At 44.9% G+C, this 23035-nt stretch overlaps 2 protein-coding genes across 3 annotated transcripts; one reads left to right on the forward strand and one right to left on the reverse strand.

Annotated features, from left to right (window-relative positions):
* Positions 1 to 9: 9 nt before the first annotated feature.
* ATP6V0B (ATPase H+ transporting V0 subunit b) lies at positions 10 to 15254 on the reverse strand. The gene is made up of 8 exons (XM_082228474.1): positions 15096 to 15254; positions 6151 to 6199; positions 5051 to 5134; positions 4280 to 4357; positions 3499 to 3568; positions 2816 to 2867; positions 1424 to 1614; positions 10 to 609 (listed from the first exon to the last, which is right to left on the reverse strand). Exons 1-8 carry the CDS (start codon positions 15160 to 15162, stop codon positions 583 to 585), a joined length of 618 nt encoding a protein of 205 aa, XP_082084600.1. The 5' UTR covers positions 15163 to 15254; the 3' UTR covers positions 10 to 582.
* Positions 15255 to 15386: 132 nt separating this feature from the next.
* On the forward strand, positions 15387 to 23035 carry DPH2 (diphthamide biosynthesis 2). 2 transcript variants are annotated; one of them, XM_082228472.1, is made up of 7 exons: positions 15387 to 15573; positions 16238 to 16407; positions 17544 to 17656; positions 18142 to 18362; positions 19205 to 19837; positions 20645 to 20827; positions 21203 to 23035. In XM_082228472.1, the coding sequence occupies exons 2-7, from the start codon at positions 16255 to 16257 to the stop codon at positions 21325 to 21327; spliced, it is 1428 nt and encodes a 475-aa protein (XP_082084598.1). In that variant the 5' UTR covers positions 15387 to 15573; positions 16238 to 16254; the 3' UTR covers positions 21328 to 23035. The 2 variants fall into 2 exon arrangements, with proteins under 2 accessions (XP_082084598.1, XP_082084599.1); XM_082228473.1 differs by lacking the exon at positions 15387 to 15573 and adding an exon at positions 15674 to 15698.

Genomic DNA, 23035 nt, shown 5'->3' on the forward strand with positions numbered 1-23035 from the left:
TACAAGACATTTCCCATAATTAATTTTAATTAACCAATCATTTGTGAAGTTTCAGGGAACTCAAAAAATCACAACTTTTAGCTCCTATGCACCCCTTCAGTATGGAACAGATGTGCCTAGGAGGGCACCTCCCATAGCCTGCAGAGCCAAATCTTCAGCCAGTACCACTGGCTGTTCCAGAAAATGTGGACTGTGAGAGGCAGCAGGAGCCGGGGTAGCAGGAGGGGCACAGCAGCACAAGGAAGGGAAACCACTTGGGACACGGATGAGTTTATTTCACAGAACATGGCATTGCTGTTGGCAGTGGTTGCCACAAAGAGTGCAAGGGCTGGAAGACTCTAGGCTCCTTCTCCTAGGTCCATCCAGCCCCTTCTTTCAGGGGAAGTGGAGCAGGAAAGGATGGAAGGAAAGGAGGACAGATTCTTTCTCACACACACATCAATTGGTCAGGTTCTTTCACGGCCTCGCAAGGAAAGATCACGGGAATAAATTTATACACCAAGCTCCATCCCAAGCCAACAGAAGACATTAAATAAATATGTACAGAGTCTGCAGGTGGCAGACAGGCTGGTGGCAAAGGGCTTAGTCACCCATTTTCACTTTAGACACCTGCAAAAGACAAAAAGGAGAGAAGGTAAGAAAACACAGGTGCCATGAATTAAGCTCCCCTACGTACCCCCACTATTGCCAAGAATAATGCCAGGATTTTTTTTTGGCTTAAGAGTGTTTGGAGTGAAACAAATAGCAATGCCCAGGCCAGGAATGGTGATTTGTTGCTCCTGCTGACTAGAAGGGAGGAGCAAATTGGGAGCCTTCTGTGCCTTCACAGTAAACCATTAACTACCGATTACAGACTGTGAAATGCAAACTGGGCATGCTAACATATTTGTCGCATGTAGCAGCTTTTTAACACTGCAAATGCATCCACCTGTACATGACCATGAGGAAATATGGCTGTTCAGGACAGGTGCACAGAGCAGCAGCCAAAAGTGAGGGGCAATAGTTGTGGAGAGGGAGGCTGAAGAGACAGAGCCATAGTAGATCTTATGGACAGGGAAGCTTCTTGTCATTGAAGAAGGCTGAAGGTTGAGCCACACACACCCATTAAAGGCCTTGCCTCTTCCTTGCTCTGAAGCAGGGATGGCTTGGGGATTCCTTAAAGCAACACCAGCACCGCGAGATAACTACCTAACCTACCGAACCAGTAAATATTGGGCACAACTTAAGAGTAGATGAGACCCCCTTTGAAGGAACAAATTAGTTTTTGAAATTCTTTTTTGTTTCGCTAATCTGCAAAGAGCAGTCTAGGCATGACTACTGGCATTTCCAAACCTTCATCCTCTCTAAATTCTTCCTTCTACCTCTGCTTAGGAGGTGGGAATGGGCAAGACTGTCTGGGAATAGCAAGGCCGGAGAGACTCACCTGCAGGATAGCCACGATGACTCCAAAGAGTCCGATAGCGCTGCCAAAGATTTCCACAATGAGGATCTTGACAAAGAGGCTGGCATTCTGGGCATCTGCCAATGCTGCACCACTGCCCACAATGCCCACACATATACCACAGAAGAGATTGGACAGGCCCACAGTCAAGCCTGCCCCAAACATGGAGAAACCTATGGGAGGAAAGAGTATTAGGAATGGGCGGCACCCAGTTATATTTTCAGTTGGTGATCATTGCAGGCCTGACATGACTGGCCTCAGAGACCGTTAGGATGAAGGCCCTTATGTTTTCTTCTAAGCCTGTCCTTGTTATGCATTATCTGCAGATGGAAATAAGGTAACAAGAAATTGTAACGATTTCCCTCCCAAACTCACACACAAACCGATTTTTCTTTAGGAAGAAAAGGTGCATGTTATGTATATTAACCCTTGCTTTCTATATGCGAACCTTTTAATCCACAAATAAAATAAACCAGTTCTTAGGAATTTAGTGCAACTGGTGCAAGGGCTCCTTATTTATTGGAGAAAGCTCTCCCTGTCACCCTCCCTCGCCACACCTTAATCATGAACCAGACTACTGGGTTCAGATTTACAAAGTTTAAAGGTGTTCCTGACTCACTCAGGGGAAATGCAGCAAAGCAAAGAGTGGTGACAGTAACACTATCTAAGCAGAACAATGGCTATATACTATTTATTTAGTTATTTCTGGAGCACTAGAAAGCCTCCCAGGCCACAGGGTGGTATTAGATGTCACAATTCTAAAGACTTTGGGACAGGATACAGCCAAAGACAGCATCTTGGCCCAGCTCACACCTCGCTCAGGCTTGCATCTGTGGCATGCCACAAGAATAGCATTGCCACTATAGCCATCCAAGAGGACAGCTGCTGCCAGCAAACATGTCAAGATGTGTCGGTCTCTTCTGTGATGACAAAAGATGATATACCCACCACCCCAGGGTGACAGCACAGATATAGTTGGCACATCAGATACTGCAACATGGCGGTAGGGAGCTTTGCAAAGCCAGAAAATCAACTGGAGATAATACATATACCCCCTGCTTGTCAGACAATGTTCGGTGGCCTATTGGAAAAAAGCTGTCCTACTGCAGGTGAACTTGTGCCAAGACACAATTCAACTAGGGAAGGGCCGCAGCTCAGAGATAGAGCAGGTTCCAGGTTCAATCTTTGGTGCATCTAAGCAGGGCTGGCAGCCCCTGAGAAACTGCTGCCAGTCAGTGTCGAGAACACTGGCCTTGATGGACCAATGGGCTGACTTGCTATAAGACAGCCTCCTAGGTTTCCTACGTATGATGATATCGCAAGGGCAAGAACCATTATGCCTGCCTATCCCCAGTCCCCACAAACCCAGCCTACCTGCATGGTAGTTCTGGGCGCCAATCGCCTTAGGGGTTCTGCCCGAAAATTGCTGCAAGGAAAGGAAGGGTTTTAATAAGCAAGTCTCTGACAAAGACATTAGATGTGGCATTAAGGCACGTCACTGTAGACAGGAACTATCCAGACTTGAGTTGAAAGAAACTCGTACCCTTTTCAGAATTACAGCAGGGGGAAAGGGAGCTGAGAGGACTGTGGCCCACCAAGGTGCCTCATTCCCCATAAGCTCATAACTCTAAACATCTGTCAGATGCAGGTTAACCTTGCTCCACGGTCTTGGGCAATCTATGGCTCAGTAGTGGGATTTATCCCAGGTGAAAATAACCCCTCTTTCTCCCTATGTCAGTATTATGTCCCTGTGTCAATACCAGCCCCTGCTTCAAGAGCAATTAGTCAGGGCTTGTTCTCCCCTACAAGGATAGAAAACTTTTGCTCAGAGGCATGAGCCAGGATTGCCTCCTGCAACTGGGCTTCTACCCAGCATAGCACTTGGCTCCACAGTTGCCTGGACTCCATCAATACCTCTCTGATTACCTTCTTTGCCCTCCTCCGTTTGGCAACAGCTCAGCTCCCTTCAAATCAGACACCGTGGAGCATGGCCAAGAGCGAGACTTGGCACACAACTGTGCCCCTCCCATACAAGCCAGCCCCTGCCCCCCCATTACCTCAGCCATGTTGGTGATGACGATGGCCATGATGATTCCATAGATGGCCACAGCTTCACAAAAGATGATGCTGCCAGGAGAAAACACATAATAGCAGCTGCAACATCTCAAGGGTGACAATGTGGGCATGGGACCAGGGAACGAGAGAGGGAGGAATGGGCTGGCCTCTAATGGCACATCTACCACTGGGACCCTCCTTGGCTTCCCAACCAGCTCCTTCCTTCCCCTGGCTAGCTAGGAATGAGGTGGTAACCTTGCGGATGAGGCAGCAGCCTGAGAAGGACCAGGCAACCAAGGAAGCAGCAAGCTTCAGAGCACACCTTGTTCCCCCAAAAGTAAAGCTGATTCATTTGTTTAAAGTCTTTGCTTGACACTTAAGGCAGAGTGTTTCTGAGCATAGGCAAAGCCGGCCCAAAGCAGATCCTTCCACAAGGTGCTCACACCCCTATTCTCACACCCCACCCATTAAGCCAGGGGTGAGGAACAGGTAATGCACTGAACTAGAGGGGATTTTATTTATTTGCTTTTTCTTTGTATTTTGCTGTGCCCAGTTCCATCTTTTGCCCTGCAAGCATTGAGGGTCCCCACACCTGTGCTGGATCAAACTCAATGCCTAGCTCTCACAAGGATTTTACGGTACACAGAAGCCAATTCAGGAATGTACAATTTTTTAAAATCTGTGCAGCAGGAAACAAGGCATATCAAGGATGGGCAAGTGAGCTTTTGGACTTTGCAGTACCTATACCTGTGGAATATATGCTGAACAAGGGGGTCCTCTCACCTGACCAGATTTTTGGTTTTGATCCTAGGTGCTTTGACACCACCGCCAAGGATGCTGGATCCAGTAATGTAAATGCCCCTGAAAAAATAGTTACAGAAGCGGTTAGAGGGGTGGTACTTGATAGGCAGCAAAGGGGAGGGGGGACGGCTTGCTTAGATTGCACCCTCCCAAAATCATTTTATTATTCATTAATGCCCAGCACTACACTTATTTAAGTACACTTATATCTTGACTTTCTTCCATCATACAAGTCAAGGTGGTGTACATGAAGTTAGGTTAGGTTTATTGAATCCAAAATTCCCAGGGTGATTTACAACAATAATAGAATACAGTAATGAAAACACATAAGCATATTAAAAATGCAGGCAGAGTAAGGGGAATATCCAATCATTGGTGCTTCCCAAATGCCCAGGGAAACAAAACTGTATCTGTCCGGTACTTGAACTATGACAGAACTGCTGCCACACTCCATAGTTGGGGAGCTGCAGAAAAGGCCTGTTCTCTCATCACCACTCTTTGAGTCTGCCTTTGATGCATCAGGCAGAAAAGGGTCTCAGATGACAATCTCAGGGTCCAGACAGAGTTTGGGGATCTCCCTCCAGGCACTGACCAGACACAGACCTTTGGTGAAGTGGCTGCACCATGTGCCCTCAGACTGTGCCTTGGGACTAACCCCCCAAAATGGAAGCCCAAAGTAGGGCTCAGCAGTATTGGTTGAGGAATGATGTCCATTAACAGATCGTTAGGGACTGGGAGAGATGAAGTACTCACCAGGCAGCACCCACCACTGATAATGAGATGGCCAGCCCAATGCCCAGGTTGGACCACAAGTATGGCGAGGTCTCTGTCAGGAACCTGTACATAGGAGGAATTACCTTATGAATACTCTATTCCTTTCTCCATCATAGCATCAAGTCATAGCACCCGCAGGGGAGAAGCAGCCCTAGTCAAACCAATCCATCCCATTTCTGGACAGAACTTGGTCAGGTCAGTCTACCCATCCTGCACAATTGGTAAGTGGTAAAAGAGAACTAACGCCTGCTGCCCAGGGTGGCAGCCAGAAGGCCTTGCCTCTTTAGCAGTAACTAGGAGACTTCATAACCCATTAGGAAAGGTGTTATTTGTTATAGTTTGGGCTACAAAACAACACTGTAGAAAAGCTGTGCTGAGCCCAAGCAACCCTAGGCTAGTTTAGCCAACAGGAAAGGAGGTCCATGAAAGCAGGGGGAGCTGGAGACTTGCTTAAGATGCTGTTCAATACAGCACTCTTTGGTTAGCTCTTGAAGTAGCGGAAGCAGGATATGGGTCACAGCAACTCCTCAAGACCACTAATCCTCTATACCATTAAGACTAGTGGGTGCATGGAGAAGCAGCTGTTTTCAGGCCCAAGCAATAGTCCAGAAGCACAGAAAAAAGGGCCCCAAAAATGTTCAAGATGTGTGTGCGGATGTGCCAACAGAATCTGAGCAGCACAGGGCCTATAACCTAGCTAAGCACAGGGACAAGTGGCTTGCAACAGCAGGAGAAGAGGAGAGGCAGCCAGCTGACCTGCAGGCAAAATGAGGCAATTAGCAGCATTGACTAGTGAAATGGGACACTGCCATCAATACTGTTGTCAACCAACGGGGGAAGGGGGGGGGGAGTCACGGCCTGCCTGTGGAAGCAACCATGCAAACATCTGCCTGCCTACCACTCCTCAGAGCAGAGCACTGTTGGGCTTTCTGTAATTCACCCGCATGGAAAAGAAAACGTGAAGGCAAATTACTGCTTTTCCTCATGCTCTCTTCCCCAATATATTGCTGAAAACACCAATAAGCCACTGTCCCCCATGCTACTCCAACCCCAGCCTCTAGGGAAAAGTGCCATCTTACCATGCTATATCGAAACGGAAACCAAGGTCAAATATTGTGTAGCAGATTCCTGAAAAACAAGAGAAACACAGAATGATTCCACTTTTTGCCTTGGTCTCCTCAAAGCCCAATCTGTGATGCTCACACCTTGCCACCGGTGCTGAACCCCCCCCCCCCCACAGGGAGAGCAGAAAGGGTTTATATAGTCTTCATACAGCTTACACCACAAATTGCCCCTTTCCAAATCACCTCTTTCATGGGGAAACTATCACTTATTCCTTTCTGTTGTGCTCTGTTTAACAAGACCCAAAAGGTCACTACATACTAGAATTAAGAGACAGAAAAGGACTCCTATCCTACAGGCTTCCTACCAGCACACTTTTTAAAATCCTTTCAGCACTAACAGGAAGTCTTGCCCCTCTCTGTTCCAGGGTAGCCAATGTGAGCATCCTCTAGATGCTGTGCAACTCCAGTTCTCATCATCTCCAGTCAGTAGTGCAAAAATAACATTTGGGGTACCATACTGGCTACCTCACTCTTTATCTTCTGAGTGCTGCAGCACTGACCCACATAGGAATACAACACCTTGGTCCTCAAACAATCACTTTCGACTTCTGCCAGGCCCATGCAGAAGCCAGGCTCAGCCAAAGGAAAGATAACAGCCACCAATGTATGGGCAGGACGTTCTGTGTAGCTATGATGGAAGCTTCCTAATGGCACAATTGGCAGTTATAGAAAAACTCAAGAGATGTAACCATTCCACCTATCATTAATGTATCTTTGTCTATGTCTATCCTCAAAATCTAAACAACAGCTCCTGACACAACACATTGGCTTGGGTAACAAGTGATTTAGATCTTTATCAATATTTAGAAAGTTTCAGTTTACTGGAAAAATGTAACGAAGATCTCCTATGATCGCCTATAAAGAAGTCACAGGTATCTTGGAGGCAAAGAATATGGCCTTTTATCCCTATATTCATAATTTGACTCTACAAAAAGAAAATGCAATGTTCAGAGAGATAATGGCTATGAACTCTGGTTAAAAAAACCACCAACCACCCTTGTTTCATCTTCCATTAGTGCATATGGTCAAATTCTTTTATGACAAATTGAACAAGAAACTTACAAAAATTCTGTGGAAGTGCAGACATTTTTATTTACGGAAAGGTCAATGTTTTCATTGTGCTTGAATTTAAGGGGAAACTGCTATAACATGGCAATTCAGTGGCATCTCATGCCACAGAAATGTGTAAACCAGATACTGGGTACCTTTTTAGCATCAGGGGAAAAAACATTTTCTCTGCAGGTAGTGGAATTGTATAAGAACTAGAGAATTTGGGAAATGCTAGTGGGACTGATAAAATGAAATGTAGCTGCCATTTGATCCTCCCTCTTTTGAATTATGTAACAGAAGAATATGCGAAAGATTGCATGAGCTGATTTCAAATTTATTGGTTGCTGCAAAGTTGATTTATGCCAAACAATGGGAAGGACAATCTATATTATCAGGGAAGGATCGGTGACAGTCTGGGAATCATCTTATTTAGCCAAAATGTCGGCTTTCAGGAGAAATGATGTACTGCAATTCCTAAAATAAATATGGAGCAGGGTGATTTAATATAATGCTTAATAAAGCTATGTCTATAGATTTGCTGATTTTACTGTGTGCAGTAATGGAAACACTTTTCTGCCCCGCCCCATTTTTTCTGTACGTATAAATGAAAATCTTTCTTAGTTTAATATTCATTGAAATATTATGTTTATGTATAAAAAATAAAATACCCATGTTCACACAGCTAACTGGAAGGGCACGGCCCCTTTGTGGTAGCCCTAATGGGCATTGCTATGAAAAATGTTATCTAACTGCTGCAGTCTGAAGCACATCCATCTGTGACACTACTCGTGACCAACCCAAATAAGCAAAGTTATTCATGAAGTCTTTTTATAATCAGTCATTCTTTTCTGTGATGTTCCCAACCGCCTCACCTGTGGAATGCTCTTTTTAGGGAGATGCGCCTGCCACCATCTTTGTCAATTTTTAGGTGCAGCAAGCCAAGACCTTTGGTTAATTAATGTTGCCTCCTATGGTGGCGCCCATCTTTTAGTGGGGTGGGTAGGACTTGGTCCTTATTAATTTGTTGATGAATGTGCATTTTATATACTATATATTCTCGCTGTTTTAAACTTTTCTGGCTTTAAATGGTGTTGTAATTTAATTTGTCAAGTTGCTTTGAGACTTTTTATTGCATAAAGTGACTGATAAATGTTATTATTGTTATTAACAATACCAAAAGGATCCTCAGCAGCTTTCATTCTTAGATAAGCAAGAATGCTGTACCTTCACATCCACAGCAATCTTGGCTCTAGGGGCCTTTTTTCATCCATAAACCATTTTCTCCTTTTAAAGGGCTGGATGAAGAACATGCATGGGGAAGAAAACCAGCTGTGAAAAAGTTAGCAGTATCACATACTGCAGACAGGAAGGGAAAATCACCCCACAACCTCAGACTGGGAAGCAGAGTGGAAGAAGATGAGTCAATGACATGATGATGGGAACTGTATTTCGGGATATATGAATAGAATATGATGGGACAGTCACAGGATGCAAATGTTCCACTTGCAAGGTCCAGGCAGAACTATCCTCCTGTGAGCCTGACAATGTGAAAAAAGACACAGACAGACACAGAGGTGGGAAGGAGCTGAGAAAGAAAGAGCAAGGCTGCAGAAGCAGAGCATCATGGGGCAGGATAGAGAACAAATGAGCCACAGAACTGGGGAAGAAAGGATAGATTGGCTCCCATGGAGAATAACTAAAGAGAGAATGCAAGTAGGGTGACCCTTTGATCTATTTTTTAAAAATAGCGTTGACATTAGGAAGTGTTAGACAACAAGGCAGTTCAACAGAGGGTGTGAAGTCCCTATCAGTAGACATTGTAGATATAATACACCACACCAAAAACAAGTCTGGTAGAATTAACCATGTATGGGGAAGCAGAAGAAAGTGGGTCAGGAAACTGGAAACTCTATTCAATGGCTCAGAGCTCATCAGGGTCATATTCACATCCCCGTGAGCAGAAGCCTATCTGCTCATAGGTGTGCAGCCTGCTCCAAGCGACAGCTTTAAGCCCCAGGCACTGCCAACTCCAGACCCTTCACTCAGCAGCAGCAGACTCTGATCTCAGGAGCCGACAGCCTGCTGCCTTTCCCTGCACACGCAGGCTTTGAAAGCAACACTGGTGAGAGAGAGAGAGATAATGGGCATATACACCCAGGGAGAGCTACACTCTTCCTGACATTTAGGTAAGAACTAGGAGCAGAATCTATTAAAATTTGTATGCTGTGCAGGTTAATAGTCTATGCACAAGGGGAGAACGGGGCCCCATGAAGGCAAAGTGTTCTTTTGGAGCAACCCAGGTGAAGGTTGGAGAAGAGGGGAGTGTGGCATAGCATCCTTCCTTGCCAAGCGATGACACCAACACTGAGAGAGTTAGCATAAGATATAATCTGATGCCATTTTGTATTAACTGCACTTTGCAGTCTTCCTTACAAAAAGTGGTCAAACCCGGCAGTTACAAACCAAGATGTGGAATGGAAAATTTACCAGTGATTTATTTTGCTGTGGAATCCCCCCCCCCCCATTTTGTAAGTTGGATGCCAACTGCAAACACAGGCAAGCTTGCCGATGCCCAAGTTGTTTTGCTTTGCTTACAAAATATTAGAAAAATGAACATGGTAATTTGGGAGTGTAATAAAAGTTGCCAACACAAACTGAATTATCTACAGTGTAAATTAGCCTAATAGCATAAGAAAGTTTCCCAGAAAGGTATCTAATTCAAATTTTTTGGAAGATCCACACTACAGTACTGGTTACAAAATATCAAAAAGCATAGCTAAAGCCTTCCTCTCCAGAAAGCTACACAGCTACACAATAGATGCAGTTGATTAAAGGTGCTCCTGGAAACCCCCAAACCTGCCTGTCAAAAAATAAGACAGGGTTTAAGGGTACTTCTAGACATGTAGCTAGTTTGATGCGGAGACTGTCACTTCTGTCTAATAGAGGTAGGGCTGCTACCAGTCCAGAACTATCTACCAGAACTATCTTCATCTTGCCTAAATTCAAATCTAGCTTGTTTAACTATCCACTCCATCAAAATGTGTCAAGATTAACTAAAACCAAAATAGTAGTACCTGTTCATTTAGTTAACAACATATACAGCTTGGTGTTATGTCAATAATATCACTGCCCAAAGTTCCAGATTATATTCAGTTTATATATATATCTCTGTTCCAGTAACAAGAAGCCGAAAGCACCAGCCTGAAGATGACGAGTGAGACCTCGTCGAAACGTCGCACAGACACCCCGACTCTTACACGGGAAGACACCCGAAGACACCAAAACCTGCATATATATATATATATATATATATATATATATATATATATATATATAAATGATACCACAAACATCAAATTATATTCGAATATTCACCAAACATATAACCAAAGACACAACAAGGTGGTAGTGGAATATAATGGAAATATGGGGAAACAGTTGCGGGTTATATTAATATCTGATGGACATGAGACAAAATTTGGAATTTGGTGGGAAAGACCACTAGATGCATTTATATAATTATAATTGCATATCACATACTTATAAATCTGCTAGTAATTTTTCTGGAATATCCTAATGAAGATGTGAGATCAGAACATGGAAATTTATTTGAGTTTTATTAGCTGCTGCCAAAATATATATTTTGGAAGTGAAATGGTATATTCCAATCATTTTAACAGAATGAGAATGGTTTGATAGAATTTGGTATCTTGCTACAGTAACGAAATTAAAGAGAAATAGTACAATTAAGCAAAAGTAGAGAAAGAAATGGGACAATTTGAGAACTTATGGTCCTCCTTTCTAATGTAGAAAATTAGATCAACTAGCATAAATTTAAGTTTTTTCTCTGGTTATAATAATTTATTGCATAAAATATAGTTATATTTTTATTATATTATACCAAAGCTATATTTTAATGCATACTGATTTACAAGTAAATTTTAAATCTGGCAAATATTAGCTCAAAATTCTCCTTACCAATGGCTTCATGGTAAGCAACATTAATTAAAACATCCTAGGGATGGTGGTCAACCTTGGCATATCCCACTGAGTGCAAAAACCCTACTAAAAAAAGAGGGGTTCTTGTAATCCATCCCAAGTCTTTACAACATGGTAGGAAAACATATCAGTAATTCTAGCTACCCTCGCGTACTACAACAGCATCATTCAGAAACAGTAGACAATGTGAACTGTGAAGTCAGCAATCAGGTATCTGAAGGCATCCCAACAATGGAGGAATAAAGGAATGGAAAGGCATAATAAGACAAAGCACAGCTGAATGGTAGTTTACTGACACTGCTTGAAGGATCTTCTTTACATACTGCAGGAGAACCCAAGGGCCAAAATGAACCCTAAGGACACCTCTACTTTTCTTCACAAGAAAAGTGTGAAGCAAGCTGGCAAAAGAAGCTTCCTGTCCTTATGTGGATTTGTTCACTGCTTTCTCAGTGGATACTGGCTAGGACAATCCCTCTCTATATTGCAAATCAATTTGTACTATAAGCAGTAGAGAATACACTCAGTAGACTGGAGAGTCTCTTTCTATACTTTCAGAAGGGGAGAAAATTCCATGGCACCCTGTGAGGCCTAACAGGAAGTGGACTAAAGATTGCCACCCAGAGGTCTGGTCTCTACTTTTCAGATCCACAATGATGATCTTGATATGTTACTTCCAATAGGACCAGCTCCAGATTTTTGTCTCTTGCTTGAAGTGTCACAATTAATGTTTTTTATCCTTGCGGTAGTAGTCATTCACTTTTCCCCTCCTTGATTTCTATTACAAGCATATAACACATAGCAAGGATGGAATATGCAATTGCAAAGAAAGGAAGCAAACTACCACTTTCAGGCCCAATCCTATTTTGGAATGCGTTATTTCAGGATACAGGTAGCATTTTTTCAGAGTTCTTTTACCCAATGCAGTGCTGAAGCAATTGATGAAAATACACTACTTTCTGTAAAACTCCTAGAGGTACAGGAGCCCTCTTAAAATTTGGCCCAGATAGTATAAAAAGCGACACAAACCTATCCTACCTCTAAGTCCAAGACCAAATGGTTCATCATCCTGCCAGAAGACATGAGTGACACCCTTGTATGCAGTGCATTTAAAAAGTTTTAAAGCTACAATAATTCTTGGGGGAAATTAACTCCCCCACCCAGACAACCCAGACAAAGTCCCAAAATTGTTAGTGGACACTATGGAAAACCAAGTTAAGTGTAGTTTATTACACAAAGTAGAGTTGGCACAACAACAAACTGACCAGTGAAGCCATGATTCTGCTGATGCTTTGAAAATTGGCCTGTACAACTGATCTTATTAATCGTTTAACAATGATTAAAAAATAAAAATGTCACAGTGTTTCGAGCATAAAACCTAGAGAGAATAATTTTTCAGTAAATCCTTCACATTAAAGATTGTGATCCTAAGGGTTAAGATCCAAAACCTTTAAGACTCTTCAAAGTTATTAATCATTCAATCACATCTGAGAAGTTAAGTCACTGTTTTGCAACAACAGTTGCCCAAAGCTACCACAAAAAAGAAGAGACAGCACAGTGAATAAACCTCCATTCATCACACTGCTTCTTCGCTATAGTAGCAAGGTCAAATGACAGGCTACCCCCCCCCCAAGTACGGTTACATACATCATTTATTCACTCAAGTTGTGCTCTGCTCTGCTTCCTCTCCAATGAGTTTAGTCATGAGGCAGAACACTGAAGTACTGTTGTAGGAAAGAGATCTTCACTGTCCCTTCCAGATATATATTGGGATGGGGTAAGGTATTTCTACCTCTGTAGCCCATCTATAGGTCAAATAGCTTCTCACATTATGGGACAGATATTTTAGGACTTGGAGCACATTCCTTCCTGCCCACAGTCCCCAGCCACTCGTCTGACAAACCCTAGCTCAGGTGAATGAATGTCCCAAAGTAATAACAGAATCATGCTTGGGCAGGGTCCACAGAAGCCAAGACAGGCCGATACTAAGAGACCCACCATGAGGCATCTATGCTCGCATCCTACTGAAAGGAAAGGAAAATGTTAACTTCCTCCCTGGTACAGCTTTAGTAATCATGGCTAGAAAAGGAGAAGTTCTGTTCTTCCCATCCATGCTGATCTGAAAGAGGAACTAAGAGTCACACTTACCACTGGAAAAGTAGCAAAAAGAGGAGGGGGCAGAAGAACCCTAGCTGCAAATAAGATATAAGGAAGAAGGAGAAAAGGAAATGGAGTACTGTTTGAGTAGAGTGGTATACGTGAGCAGACTGCTTAGACCCAACAGGAACCAGTAAGAAACTCTCTGCTTCTAAGCAAGGTCTGTGTCCAATAGGTAAAATGACCTTAAAGGAACTGAGTTTGAATCAGAAGGTCAGAGCTTAGTTTCCTGTTTGTCATTCCTCAACCCTGACTGGGGAAGTCTTAACCAAATCAGCTGGGCTAATCCAGTTGAAACCACCAACAGCTCCCAGAGAGTTGGGACAGGACTGTTGTAGGACAACTGCTCCAAAGCTTGTTGACAAAACAAACCCGAGGGGGCGGGGAGAGTCCACTGTGCACCTTTTGCATGGTTCATCACATTTCCCCCAACAGTGTTAACGCTTTTTTGGTTCCCAATAAATTGCAACCACACAACACAAGAACAAATATGTCATTCAACTCATGATGGAGGACTTTCAAAATTGTTCCTTGTTTAGAATAAGGACACAGCATACCTGCATGGGCTCACCAAGGACAAATTATCACCTGAACAAATGTAGAGACTACCAAAAAATGCAAAGATCTCTCCAGCAAGAATGAATCCAGGCTATTGGTGAGCCAAGTCTCCTTCATAGATCTGCACATGCAGAACTTCTTACCAATGCTAGGATGATTAACATCGAAACCATGATGAACAATGAAACCAATGTTTGGTGGTGAAGGAAAAGATATATATCAACATTAAGACCCAGTAATCCTGTCAATGTATAAACAGTTACTTAGCTAGTCAGGAGTTCATTAAAGTGCAATTGCTTTGATACCAAAGATAACCAAGGGACAGCAGCTTCAGACTCTGCCACAGGTCCCCTGGTTGCAAGGCTACACACTCTAGCCCTTGCTCAAATTTCACCACACAAGAAAAAGAAACGACACTGCACTTTTAGAAAGTTCCTCCAAATACACTTCTTTTGATCTACTTTCAGACATCAAAATGCCATTGGTGTGCACAGCATCAAAATTCACAACTAGCACTGAGCAGCCATTAAGAAAGCCTTTCCCCACCCCTCGCCTTTTCGCTGCTTTCACAGATGAGGAAGCAAAGTGAGCACCACAGAGCCCAATATGGTGGAAATCTGGAGTCGTCTCTTAAACTATTTTTATTTTTGAGACCAAGGATGTGGAGAACGACAAGAAGTGGGCCTGCCGTGGGAAACCCACATGAGAGGGCCCCTCCGGAAACCTTCCCAATGAGAAGGTCATGGACAAGGAGAACCAAGTACAGTATCTTCCAGACCACCTCCTGAAGACAAAACGGCTCTCCCCGCGCAAGCAGGAGGATGCGAGCCTCCCCTCTGCAGGGATGTCGCCTCGCCCCCCAGCCCCGAGAACAGCCTGACGGGCCAACTAGGGTAGGGCAAGGCAGCACCGCGGATCAAGAAGCACTTAAAAACATTCGCTAAGCCTGGAGGGCGGCATCCCACCCCAGCGCCCCAGGTGGGCTCCCTCGCGCCCTGCGCCCCCCGCCCGCCCGCCCACGACAAGCCATTTCCTTTGCGTATAACCGCACACAGCCCCGGCGAAGGGAGGGGAGGACTTCGGCAAAGCTGCGTCGGCCCTCGCAGCGGCGCTCCCAGCTCCCCGTTCAAAGCACTAACCGATGCCGGTGATGGTGGCGGCCGCGGTCAGCCCCAGCCCCGAATACAGCAGCGCGAGCCCGGACATGGCGGCGGCGGCGGCGGCGAGTCCTCAGAACGGACTGAACACGACCGGGAATCACCTGACCCACAGAATGACGGGAACCACGCTCCACGTGACCAGGCCAAGTTTATCTGACGCCTCTCGCCGGCTGGGATGATTGGTCGGATCGGAAGAGAGCGAAACTCCAGCCCCCACAATGCACCGCGCTGATAGGCTTCCCGTTTATTCTACTTTTCCGAGGGCCTTGCTGTGTCGGGATCATTTATTGGCTGCAAAGCTCCCTGCTAATGACGTAGGAGAGAGAAAGAGAAGCGTAGCGGTAGAAAAAAGACGCGTTCCGATAGGGAAAGGAGCGCGGCGTTCTCATTGGGTGCCTTTAATCCCACCCAGGAAGTGTATTGGTGGCCATGTGGTGGATGTTGGGGGTTCCTCTAGGTGAGTAGAGTGACTGTAATGGGGCGCAGTAGTTGATGTTTCTTATGTCGGGCGGGCGCGCGGGCGGGGGGATGCATTTGTTTTGTGTGCAAAGGGGTTCCAGATTAAATTCCTGGCATTTCCAGGTAAGGTTGAGAAATGCTTCTGCCCGAAATGCCAGTCAGTCTTCTTGACAACATAGAACTAGAGCAGGCAAAGGCAAACTCGGCCCTCCAGATTTTTGGGACTACAACCACCACCATCCCTAGCTAACAGGACCAGTGGTCAGGGATGATGGGAATTGTAGTCTCAAAACTTCTGGAGGGCAGAGTTTGCCTATGCCTGAACTAGAGAGACGGGTGGTCTGTCTTTGTGTAAGGAGCCTTCCTGAGTTCTGCTGTTTCCCAGGCCGCTTCAGTGCCATTTTCTTGTCTCTCTCCTATTTCAGTGCATGTTTCTGAACGAAGGAGGCATTCTAATCAGTGTTAGTGATTAGAAGCATGGATACATGGATTAGAAGCATGGATACATGGATACAAGCTATGTCGGTTCCCTACTGATTCATACAGAATCTGATCCTGTAAATGTGACCTTGGAGAACTGAAGCTCAGGACCATTCTCATCCAGCATCTTGCTAGTAGTGGGATATTGCAATGCGGACGGGCATCACTTTGTATTTTTGTAGTTTGGATATAGGCCACCATGGCAACAGCATTCAGCAGTGATGGTGCTGAGGTTATGCAGCGGACCGTGATTCCTGCAGAAGCAAGTGGATGTCCCCCAACCACCAGGCTGGAAGAGTTCTATGAACTGGAGAGAGCAGCTGCATTTGTATCTGATAATGGCTTCACTAAGGTGAGACAGTAGTTTGCCCTTCGCCAGAAAGCTACAGGCATGAATGTCAGTTCTTCCCCTAGAGTTAGTGGACATCCCCGCCCCAAATAATCAAGTATTGGGGCACTAAATATGGGGGACTTTAAAAAGGTTTTGTTTACCAAGTATGTCAAACAAATAAATATGTAGAAACAGCTCACACACTACAGTATTTAAGGTTGAGATGTGGAATCCTCCCCCAAGGGCCACATCTCCCAGGGGGAACATGCCAGCGATGGGAGAGCTGAGGCTGCCCAAGGCACATCTCTTCTCCCCCCCCCACCTTTTCCTTTTCACCAGTGATGTGAGGCGCTTTTTGGTGCTTTATTTTTCCACAAGGAAAAAATATGTTTCATAAGGTCATGAGCAACAATGAATGGATGCCAGCTGCAAATACAGCATTAGGCAAACTTGGCAGTTTCAAGTTTTTAGCTCTTGTTTGCTAAATACAAGTAAAATAAAAAAAACAAATTAGACCATTCTCCAAGGCAGGTATTCTTCAACCTTTTCAGACCCAGGACCCACTTTTAACCCCAACATACTATGGAAACCCATTTCTTAATCTTTTATCATATATTTGCATGGTGGTAATGCTCCTGTTGTGACCCATCTTTGATCAGGCCGTGACCCAGCAGTGGGTCCAAGTCCACCTGTTGAAGGCCAGTGTTCTAGGGCATCACATATTGCCCTGTTCACACTATCCTAATTTTCAAAGGATTTTTTTCCAGTTCAGAATTGACTGGCAAACCCACATCACTGCTTACACATGTATGTCCATCCATTCTATTCTCTCTCCCCACCCATTCTTCCTCCTTTTTTTTGCTTTTCTCTTTGCCCTTCCCTGCTGCAATTAAGCTTAGAGGAAATTCATTTCACTCAGTATGCAGGTTTTTGAGGGAGTCACAGTGCAGATGGAGGAGTAAATTAACCCTCTCCCCAGTGCTGCCACCCTCACCCTTCAAACCCCTCCCCTCATGGCAATTAGACTTACAAGAAAAAATCCTGTCCATGTGGATGGGACCTTTTCCTTCAAAACCTAATTCCCCAGGAAACCCACAGTACTGCTAGCTGTGTACAGTGGACATGTCCTGAATAATTATCTTGGGTTTGTTTTGTAGGTTGCTCTTCAGTTTCCCGATGAACTCTTGCCAGATTCAGCAAGCATTGCTAGGAAGATGGAAGCAGCAACTGGCGCCAAAATGTACATTCTGGGGGACACATCATACGGCAGGTGAGGTCACAGCAGGAACCTCCTTCCGCATAAACACACGATAGAAGCTCAGGCCATAGTCCTATAGACACTTGGGAGTAAGCCTCATTGAAAACATGGAACTTAGTGCTAAGAACATGCATAGGACTATAGTGCAGGCTTGCATTTTCAAGGGGTTCTACAGTAATATGTCAGCCTCTGGATGTTCAGCAGTCTCTTGACTGCCTCTGCTGGGGTGGGGGGACTATTTATGACAAGAGAGTAGGACTTTGGGATCATTAGTTGCTCCCCAGTTCCTGCATCTTGGGTGTTGGTAACAGAGTATTTTTATCATCTGCTGTCAGGCCTGGGGCTGCTTGCATGCTGAGTGAGCTGGTGACAGGGGAAATCCAGTCTCTACAATGGCAACCCATTTACTACAAAGGAAGCATTTTTGTGTGTGCTAGAGGTGGTAGGTGTTTTGAGGAAAGCTGCCCTCTATAGCTAATGCTGTTGCTTTTCTTTAGCTGTTGCGTGGATGAAGTGGCAGCAGAGCACGTGGGCACTGAGGCTGTGGTGCACTACGGGCCTGCCTGCTTGAGTCCCTGCCGCAAGCTGCCCGTGCTCCATGTGTTTGGCCGCAAACAACTAGAGGTGGCGCGCTGCACAGAAGTCTTCCGGGAGTTGTATCCAGACCCCCTAGCTCATGTGGTTGTGCTGAATGAAGTGGCCTATTTTCATTCTCTAGGTGAGACCATGGGGATCACAATGTTGGAAGTGGGTGGTATTCAAAAGATACATCAGGCCAGGATGGGAAAAAGCTACAGTGGGCATCCTCTAACCGCAAACAGTGCTCTCCTTGCCAGTCCTGCCCTTTATGTCTTATCTGCCTTCCAATGTTACTCAGTCCCAGCTTTTAACCCTCTCTACTATCCTCAGGGCTGGATTAATCAGGAAATGCCTATTTCTCTCTGTGCTCCCCACCTCATTTGCCACTAGGATACTAGTTTGCAGTTTCCTCAACAATAACATTATTCAGAGCAAAGCTAATAGACCTGCATGCTAATGTTCAAAGGCAAAACCACATAAATTAATCAGTTCAGTTTACTCCTTTGTAGTTTGAATGAACTAGGAATGTGGTCAGTTAATGCACAGATACCTGCCAAAGAGGCTTTTATAAGTTCTATGATTCTATGAAAATGAGAAAAGTCAAAACAGTACTCCTGTCAATGTTCCAATTTATATTTCTGATTTGGCGGCTGTAGGGGGTTGTTCTCTTTTAAAGGACCACAGAAGTAATATTTCCTTGTAATATTAGCTTTCAGTTAACTCCCCTCTGTTTACATCCTTTAGATCAGGGATGGGGAACCTATTGCTCTCCAGATGTTGTTGGACTAGAACTCTCATGATCCCTGACCACTGGCTATGCTGCATGAGGCTGATAGGAGTTCGCCATCACAGCTTTAAACCTAGTGTCTAGCAAAAGGGCCCTTCCCTGTCCATGGAAGAGGCCTGCTGAGTATTTGGAACAGTGAGATGTGACAGTTATTGTCTCTAAATTGAATGACTTTTCATTTCTCTTCCCCTCAGATAACCTGGCCTCTCAGCTGCACCCCATTTATCCCAATGTAGTTTTCTCTCAACTGGATAACAAGGAACTTCAGCCAGTTCCCGGGCTGGTGCAGAAATTTGGGCGGCACTTTGTAGTAGACAGTCAGCATGGTCTTGACAACTACGCCATGTTCTACGTGGGTTGTGAAGGCCCAGAACTCACAAACTTCATGCTGAGCTGGAACCGGTGTCCCTTCAGCTCCTTTAATCCTCAGACAGGACAAGGCCGACGGGAAACATTGGATGTGAACCGGGCCCTGAGGCGACGCCTCTATCTAGTGGAGCGGGCACGGGATGCCCAAGTAGTGGGCATTGTGGTGGGCACTCTTGGTGTGGCAGACTACTTGTCTGTTCTGGAGCATCTGCGTGGCATCATTCAGCGGGCAGGCAAACGGGCCTATACCTTGGCTGTGGGTAAACCCAACCCTGCAAAGCTGGCAAACCTTCTAGAGGTGGACATTTTTGTGTTGGTAGCCTGCCCACAGAACTCTTTGCTTGATTCAGCTGACTTCTACCGGCCTGTGGTCACACCCTACGAGCTGGAGATGGCATGTAATCCAGCACGGACCTGGACAGGCAGCTATGTCACAGATTTCCGTCACCTCCTACCAGGTAATACTAGGCTTCGTAACTGGAGAAATGAGTAGAGGCAACAACCAGTGAGCTCCTTTCACACCAGACTCTGGAAATTATGTTTGGTCACACACTTCCAAAATTCTCTCTGCAGGCATAAGGGTTTGAAAGTTGTTTATTATAATGATAACTTGAGTCTCACAATGAATTGCAATTTCAGACTCATAAAAGCTGCACAGCTCTACCATTGCTCTTGGGCCTGCCCTGAAGGCATAGTCTGCTGCAGCAGCAATGACCATAAAGTTCCCTACACCCACACAAAGACAGACCAGCGGCAGGGAACAATTTCTACATTGGGGATAATTCAAATACATAGGGTTGTATCCAAAATAGTAACATGTCCTGTCAGTGCAAAGACTTTCACTTGCGCAATGAAACTCCCCCCTCCTCTTGCCCTGAATCTATTCTAGGGGTTCCCCTAACCCTTCAGAGCTGATTTGGGAAAGGAGGAAGTGGGGAAGTTCCATTGTGCAAGCAGATATAATTGGGCTATGCTTACCTCCCATAGTCCTCTCCACATTTGCCATATGAAATGGTGGTCAATGAAGGGCAAGGCAGTGGGGAGCTCAGTGTGGTGTAGGTGCAGGAAAGGAAGCATCAGAGTAGCTATGCTCTTATCAAGTTGGGAATGTTGGGAAGCCAGGCGAGCAATACCAACCCCACCCACTGCTGTTTTTCCATGTGCTAATTCTGCACGTCTTGATCATCCTTAGGTGGGTAAAAGCAGGGCATGATTCTGGATGGGCCAAGCTTAGCTATTACTCTTTCCCTTGCTGTTGCCTGCAGGAGCATGTGCGCACACCCCTTTCCCAGACAAGGTTTCAGAGGCGGACAGTGAACCCAGCATTTCACTCATCACCGGCGAGCTACGCTCAACTTGTCTTTCTACAGCACCAGACCCAGAGCCAAGCTCTGGCACTTCTGTGACCTGCCGCAGCTATATGCATATGGCTGAGAGTAGCCCAGCAGGTATGTGTCCGAGGGGTCGGGAATGGATTATGTTAACGGTCCACACAAATGGTGGCAAATCTCATCTGTTAGGACCTTTCTTGTGACTAATGGTTGTTCCTGGGAGATGAAAATGGCTGTTTTGAAGTCTGTTATGTGGTGAATGTTTCAAAGGTTTATGCTAGTGTCAGAATAGCAATTAGCAGCCTAGTCGCCTTCCTCCATTTACAGTTGCAGTAACGAGTGGGGCAGTGGGCCCCGTGGGCTCTTTCATCCATAATCTTGAATATACTGTAAGCTCTGTTCTCTTCCAGAGGTGTGTCTGGAATTCAGCTTGGGGAAATCATTTATGCCATGATCATTGTTCTTGTTTGATTGTTGTTGTTTTGGTCTTAGCCTCATTTTTGGAGTCACGAAGCTGGCGGGGGCTGGAGCAGCAGCTGGGGCAGTCAGCAGTCACAAAAGCTGTGGCTGGACGACGGGGGATTGCCATTGCATATGAAGATGAGCCTTCTGGATGACAGTACCAGCCGGGCCATGCTGAGAAAAAGTTGCCTTCCCTTTCTGCATCTAGATAACCAAACTTGGTTTTTATCACAACCTTCTTCCTCCTACCCACAACTAGACACATGTATAAGGCAAGGAATATCACTTTCCCTGGCCTGGACATTCCTCTTGGTGGATAGACAGATCAACATTTTAACTGGCTGACATCTACAATACAGTAGTTCTGCCAAATGGTGTTTTTTATGTTAAGAAGCTAAGTAAACCTATTCTTCTCACTGTGCTCTCAATTGTGCTGGTGTTTATCTGTGCACATAAAGCAGCCCTGGGCTAAGAGTGGCAGCACAGTAGACTTGGGGTTCTGTTGGGGTAACAGGGGTGTGTAGCATTGCAGCTTACGGTAATTCACATGTGAAATTATACCACAGATCCCCATTTATCCAGCTTCCACTGGCAAGTGGAAGTTATAGTTAGCTATAACTTAGGGCACTCTTGGAAGCCAATCGTGCTCCTACATGCCCAGGCTCAACCTCTGCCATATTCTCATACATGGGAAAAAGCAGGTAAGAGTGCGATTGAGGAGGGAGTGCAGGTTTCTATACTCTGGTTGAACCTTGAGCTAATCCACACCACCCAGTGTTAAAGGCGTAACTAGAAGTCGAGAAAAGTTTTCCTATTGAGGCTAGGATTTTGTATCCTCGAGGAGTTAATTTGCTGATAGCATGAGGAATTGAATTTTAGGACTCAGAAGCAAGAACCAGGCTTTGAATAGCTGGGGTATAAGAATCCTATGATAAAGAGCCAGTATAGTGGGTAGAGTGCTGAACAGGACTTTGGAGACCAGGGTTCATATGCCCACTCAGCCATGAAGCTCACTGGGTGATCTTGGGCCACTCAACTCACTACAACCCTGTAAGGTGGGTTGAAGGTAAAATGGGGAGAAGTATATATATCTCCTTGATCTCTTTGGAGGAAAGGCAGGAAACAAATGTAGTAAATAAATAAGAACAGCCTTGCTGCATTAAACCAAAGGCCCATCTTGTCTAGGATCCTGTTTCCCACAGTGGGCAACCACATACCTACACCTATGGGAAGCACACAAGAACATGAGAGGCAATGGCATCCTATAGAAACAAGTAGAAATGGAGTCCTATAGTTCTCCATACAGTTATGCTCCTACAAAATATGCATTGTCTGCTCAGGTGGAGGTTACATATTTTGCAGCTCTTTGGAGTTTAAAAACACAGACTGAAGAAAGGGGTGGCTGTTGATCTGTGTTAGAGAAAGAGTTGTGTACTAGCATCTTTCCTCCCAGTAGCAGGATAGGGTATGTTTATCCACTCGTCATTTCCGACCCACAAGCATAAGTCACTGACATCCTTAGATGTGTACCATCCAATATAATGCTCAAAGTTATTTCTGTTGAACATGCCTATCAAACAGAAAGGAGAAACATCATTCCATATCCTAATAGAGAAGAAAAATATAACACAGCTGGCACTGTGTTGTGTAAACATCTGCCATCCAATCAGGAATCAAAACAGCATTGAGCACAAGGTACAAGATGTACCAGGTAAGGGATATATACATCCCTTAAGTCAAGAACCTACTTCAGTTAAAGCTAGTAACATTTTTAAGACTTAGAATAATTTGCCAATAAAAAAACCATTTTTAAACACTACTTGTAGACCTTGCTATGCCAAATAAAGTTCTATTTTAAATCCA

Source organism: Podarcis vaucheri, assembly GCF_965113315.1.
Source record: "Podarcis vaucheri genome assembly, chromosome: 6".
NCBI lineage: Eukaryota > Metazoa > Chordata > Lepidosauria > Squamata > Lacertidae > Podarcis > Podarcis vaucheri.